General features: G+C 40.9%; 1 protein-coding gene across 1 annotated transcript in view; it reads left to right on the top strand.

Annotated features, from left to right (window-relative positions):
• The first annotated feature begins 1,322 nt into the window (after positions 1-1,322).
• Positions 1,323-6,082, top strand: part of LOC103519714 (phospholipase B1, membrane-associated-like) — a 26,076-nt gene continuing 21,316 nt past the window's right edge. The window contains exon 1 of the mRNA XM_008484804.3: positions 1,323-1,880. Coding sequence (XP_008483026.2) covers positions 1,323-1,880 — 558 coding nt within the window. The remainder of the gene's footprint in view (positions 1,881-6,082) is intronic.

Here is a 6,082-nt window from a genome sequence, read left to right on the forward strand (position 1 = left end):
TTGAGATATTTTGTATACCACCTTTTCAAAATTTCCCATTTAAACCTGTAGTACACACATACGTACGTACATACATACTGTAGTATACATTTGGGTTGGTTTTGGCCAGCACATATTCTGTTGTTCTTAAGAATATAACAGTGGCGACGAGGTTTGAAACGTCCCAACATGTCTTTAAAGCAGCTCTGTCATAGAAGGGCGGTTCTCATGGAGAAACTAGCTACTTATGTAGAAGACGTCAGCGATGAATGCATCGACTACGAGAGACTGCTGCTGAGAAGGCAAGAAGTGGAGGCGGCCAATGGGAAATTCGAAGAACTTCAAGATGGAATCGAGGAACAATTATTGAAGAAAGATGACGTGGAAGCTTTGGAGTTGGAATCCCAAGTGCGGAGGACTTTCAATCGCGACTGGGAGAATCTCCTAATGAAGTTGAGAACTCTGATCTCAAAGGCAAAGACAAATGAGTCAGAACCTTCTTCATCTAGTCACCAGTGCCATCAAGTACATGCTGGTAAAGTGAACTTCAAAAGTTATGATCCGGAATTTGAAACTGTAAGTAATTTCTTGCATAGATTAGATGTTTATCTGGATTTGATATCATGTTCTGATGAGCACAACAAGGCCCTGGTACTATTGAATAGTTTGGACCCTAGGGTTCATAAGGACCTCTGTGCCACAATTCTGCCATCTGACCCGAAGGACAAAAGTTACGAAGAATTGTCTTCTATATTGAAAAACTTGTTGGATGGACAGAAAAATATCTACGTGGAGCAACATAAGTTCATATCCCGGGTTCAGAGTGACTCAGAGTCAGTCCAGGAGTATTGTGTAGCTCTGAGAAATATGACAGTTAATTGTAACTTCATATGCGACTGTGGAAAACTTATTGATGAGCTTTTCTTAAAACTACAATTCATCCGAGGTTTAAAAGACCCTGAGATTAGGCAGAAGCTATTATTAGATGAATATGGTGTCACCTTTGATGCTATTGTAAAGAAGGCATCAGCTATAGAGTTATCTAAACGAGAGAGTTCTAATATCAGCCAACCTTTCATCCCAGTGGAAACATTCAGTTTAGTCAAGAATGCTCAGTCAAAAAGCGGTCAGCATTTCAATTCTGAACCAAACAGAGGTCGTCGCGCAGTAAAATCGTAAATGCTCTGGAACAGGGTACCAGTCTCAAATCACTGGGATATGAGGACAATCAGTTTACTCTTGAGCATGGATGTTTGTTACGAGGGCAACAAGTCGTGATTCCCTCTGCACTCAGGAAGCGTGTCTTAGATGAATTACACACTGCTCACCAGGGAATAGTAAAAATGAAGGCGCTTGCCCGAAGTTACTGCTATTGGTCAGGTATGGATAAGGAAATAGAACGTGTAGCTCGTTCTTGTTCAAGTTGCAGTGTGAATGCGAATGAAAATGCTAAGGTAGAGGTACATCCCTGGGAGTTGCCAGATGGTGCATGGCAAAGAATCCACATAGATTTTGCCGGGCCTATCAAAGGACAAATGATATTGGTGATTGTGGACGCCTATAGTAAATGGACAGAACTATTTGTCACGAAGACTACAACTTCCACATGGGTAATTAACAAGCTGAGACAGTTGTTCACTTGTTTTGGATTACCGGTGACCTTGGTCAGTGACAATGGCAGCCAATTCACCTCTAAAGAATTTGAAGACTTCCTCAGGGAACAGGGTATCTCACACTTGACTTCTGCTCCTTATCATCCCTCTTCAAATGGATTAGCAGAGAGGGGAGTGCAAAGCATGAAACAAAGTTTGAGAAAAATGTCAGAGGATGGTGGAACCTTGGAGTCCAAAATTCAGAACTTTCTTATTCAATACAGAAGAAGTCCTCACTCTTCTACAGGGGTGAGTCCATTTGAAGCAATGTTTGGAAGACCGATGCGGAATACCCTGACCTTGATGAAAAAGGTACCTAAAAGCACATCACGCAACAAAAGATGTGTAAAGCGTTCTTTCCCGATTGGTACTATGGTTCAGTACAGAAATTACCAACCCGGTCCTAAGTGGTTTGTTGGTAAAGTTGTTAAGAAGATTGGTCAGTTCAATTATTTGATCAAGCTGAGAGATGGGTCAACCTGCAAGCGACATGTAGACCAGATGAAGAGGTCATATGTGAACTCCATTCAGGGGGGAGTAATGTAGTATACATTTGGGTTGGTTTTGGCCAGCACATATTCTGTTGTTCTTAAGAATATAACACATACATACGTACATACATACATACATACATACATACGTACAGACCATGGGCTAAAAATCACTTTTTTGACATCAGGGGATCCCAAAACATACATACGTACAGACCATGGGCTAAAAATCACTTTTTTGACATCAGGGGATCCCAAAACGGATATTTCCAACCATTTCCCGATTCTAAAAATCACTTTTTTGACATCAGGGGATCCCAAAACGGATATTTCCAACCATTTCCCGATTTTGAAAATTTGGACCGATAAAAATCACTTTTTTGACATCAGGGGATCCCAAAACGGATATTTCCAACCATTTCCCGATTTTGAAAATTTGGACCGATTGCAATACTTTCATTATCAGGGGACCCCAAAACGGATATTTCCACCCATTTCCCGATTTTGAAAATTTGGACCGATTGCAATACTTTCATTACAGTATAGCCGCTAAACTGTATACTGTAGTAATAGAAAGTAAAAATGTCGGCCTATAAAAGTGGTGAGATCAGAAAATTAAGGCCAAGTCTGCATTCCCAATTTTTCGTGTCTGCTGAAAATGCTGGATCTCAATTCCTTCAACCTTCTCTCAATTTCAACTTGGAATTCCTTCAACCTTCTCTCAATTTCAACTTGGCAATGTTTTCCTTTTATTTTCATGTTAATAATAGGTACTGTATTTAAAGGTAGATATTAATTTGAAAATGTTGACATTTATTAATAAATGTCAACTGGAAACTTGTGAGGCTCCAAAAACATTGTTACACTTTTTACATGCATTTTCCCTATGCTAAATGCATAGGAGAATGAAATGAGAAGTGAACAGCATGTACCTATATTGAATTATTGAACGCATTTTCCGGGAAAACGGTTGCTCCTATAAGAAAGTGCTTCGAGTCATTTTTGTAGGAAATTACGTCCACAACAATATTCATGATGGTTAATTTTGCGCTAGGATTTGCGGTTTTTGAAATAATTGCAAAAAACCTTGAAACTCGCGACTTACGCCCTTCTGGTGCCACAACGGTAAGTAACAATTATGTAGGGAATTTAATTTCGAACAAAATCGATCGGATTATCGGAATACTTTTTTCGCTAGAACCAACGGTTTTTGAGATACTGTTTACCAGGCGAGCGCCTTGACCACTACACCACCGAGGTAGGTAGCGCCTTGACCACTACACCACCGAGGTAGGTAGCGCCTTGACCACTACACCACCGAGGTAGGTAGCGCCTTGACCACTACACCACCGAGGTAGGTAGCGCCTTGACCACTACACCACCGAGGTAGGTAGCGCCTTGACCACTACACCACCGAGGTAGGTAGCGCCTTGACCACTACACCACCGAGGTAGGTAGCGCCTTGACCACTACACCACCGAGGTAGGTAGCGCCTTGACCACTACACCACCGAGGTAGGTAGCGCCTTGACCACTACACCACCGAGGTAGGTAGCGCCTTGACCACTACACCACCGAGGTAGGTATTCCATACCTCGGCTGGGATTGAACCCACGCCCTCCTGTTTACCAGGCGAGCGCCTTGACCACTACACCACCGAGGTAGGTATTCCATACCTCGGCTGGGATTGAACCCACGCCCTCCTGTTTACCAGTCGAGCGCCTTGACCACTACACCACCGAGGCACCGAATGTTGGTCGAGAGCGGAACATTTCTCTCTCGCAGTCTCTGCTTCCTGACGAAAACGAACCGGAAAATAGCCCATAACCTTCACGGGAGTGCAAGCAATAAGTTGACAAAGTTTCATAGCAATCGGATGAGCGGTTTGGCCAGGCATAAAGTTCGAACAAACACACACACACACATTCATTTTTATATATTAGATTTATTGCATAAAAAAAAATCTGACTCATGGCCAGCTACAGTGTACCTACATAGACTACATACCTACTGAAAAATTTCGCCTCCGGCGCTGAAGATTACACCTTTGCAAAATTCGCCTGCGGCGCCAAATGTTGCGTTTTCGATAGGTATCTAACTATGCTTCTTTTAAAAATATTTATATACCAAAATTTAGAAGGTCACAATATTTAAAAATTTCGCCTGCGGTACTGTTCCTAATTTCGCCCCTTTTCCTGTTAACCATTCATAGACTGAATAACTAAAAGCTTCAGTTTCATGTTTGTAAAAAAAAAGAAAAAAAAATCGGCTGCGGCGTAGTGGGAATAGGGTGAAAAATCTTGAAATAGTAGACTGGAAATTTTGAAAAAATGGACTGGAAAACCGGGAAAAGTCAGGGAATTTTATTTTTTCATTTTGGTAGAAACCCTGTACAAGATGTAGCTCATTTATTACAAATTAACTGCGCCGCAGACAATTTTTGTTTTTTTTTTTTCATTTTGGTAGAAACCCTGTACAAGATGTAGCTCATTTATTACAAATTAACTGCGCCGCAGACAATTTTTGTTTTTTTTTTTTATATATATATATGTATGTGGGCGCTACATTATAAAACCGATAAAGCATCGGAACAAGGACAACCAGTACGGTCGTCAGCATTTCACCCATATAAGAGTTTAAGTAACCAGAAAAAGTGTAGGCGAAGGACAGAGGGATAGCGGTAGTTCCGAGCCCAGAGTCCTTCCCGCCGATCCTCTCTTTCTACAGTCTTGCTAATATTGTGGTCGGGAGCACTTGGTAGAATACTTACGCTCGGGGAGTTGTGCGTCCTTGTTCTGAATAACTTTCGAATCGATAGACAATAAAGTGGTGCTGTTATTATTATTATTATTATTATCATCGTTATTATCTTTAAGTACTTTTTCCCGATTAGTTTCCTCATTAATTATTAAACTTTTGTAAATTATCATCGTTATTATCTTTAAGTACTTTTTCCCGATTAGTTTCCTCATTAATTATTAAACTTTTGTAAACATCGTTATTATCTTTAAGTACTTTTTCCCGATTAGTTTCCTCATTAATTATTAAACTTTTGTAAATAAATTTACCTACTAGTTAAGTGACATTGTAAAGTCGCATTAATCATTTTCTAGTGTAGTTACCGTGTAAATAAATGGAAGAAGGAGAAATAGGGGATTCCCCGGGAGGTTCGCCCAGCGGGTCGTGACTCGTGGGTGACCTGGGCCGCCCCTCCTTCATGTATATGTCGGCGTCCGTGTCCTCGACTGTCTCCCATTCTCCTTCACTTCTCTCGGACACAGACATTGTATCTAGGCGCACGGCAGTGCGCCAGGCCAAGTTCTGGCCTGAGCACGCCAGTGTGTATATTACACGAAGCATTTCGACGCATTTTCACCCCTATCATAACTCCGTCAATTTTCAATGTAATCTCACGAAATTTGGACCATGTGTTAACCTATACTTCCTTATTATACCTGCGAAATTCCGAAGTTCTAGCCTTACCGGAAGGGGTAGAAAAAACGGTTTGAAAATCGCTAATTTTACAACTGACTGACTCACTCACTCATCAAAATGTTGAGGCACTTCCCGATGTCGTAGAAACTTGAAATTTGGCAGGATGGTAGGTCTTGATGAGTAAGTAAAGGGAAAAATCTGAAATTCGGCAAAAGATGCACTTGGCTCCGCCCACAGGCGGAAATAACCTTTTTTTGGCGGTTTTCACTAAACGGTTAGAGGTATTCTATATAAGAATTTATTACGTGTATACCTACGTCCTACCTATACCTAACCCCCCAATTAGTAATTTTTATGAACATCGGAACAACGGTTAGCGGTATTTTCCTGTATTTTTTACAGTTAGCAGTATTTCGACCGCTTTTTTAGTGACTAAACTACTAAAGGCTTAGTTAGGTATCAAAAAGATATTTCACCAACAACAACAACAACAACAACAACAACAACAACAACAACAACAACAACA

Source organism: Diaphorina citri, unplaced genomic scaffold (assembly GCF_000475195.1).
Source record: "Diaphorina citri unplaced genomic scaffold, Diaci psyllid genome assembly version 1.1 scaffold2900, whole genome shotgun sequence".
NCBI lineage: Eukaryota > Metazoa > Arthropoda > Insecta > Hemiptera > Psyllidae > Diaphorina > Diaphorina citri.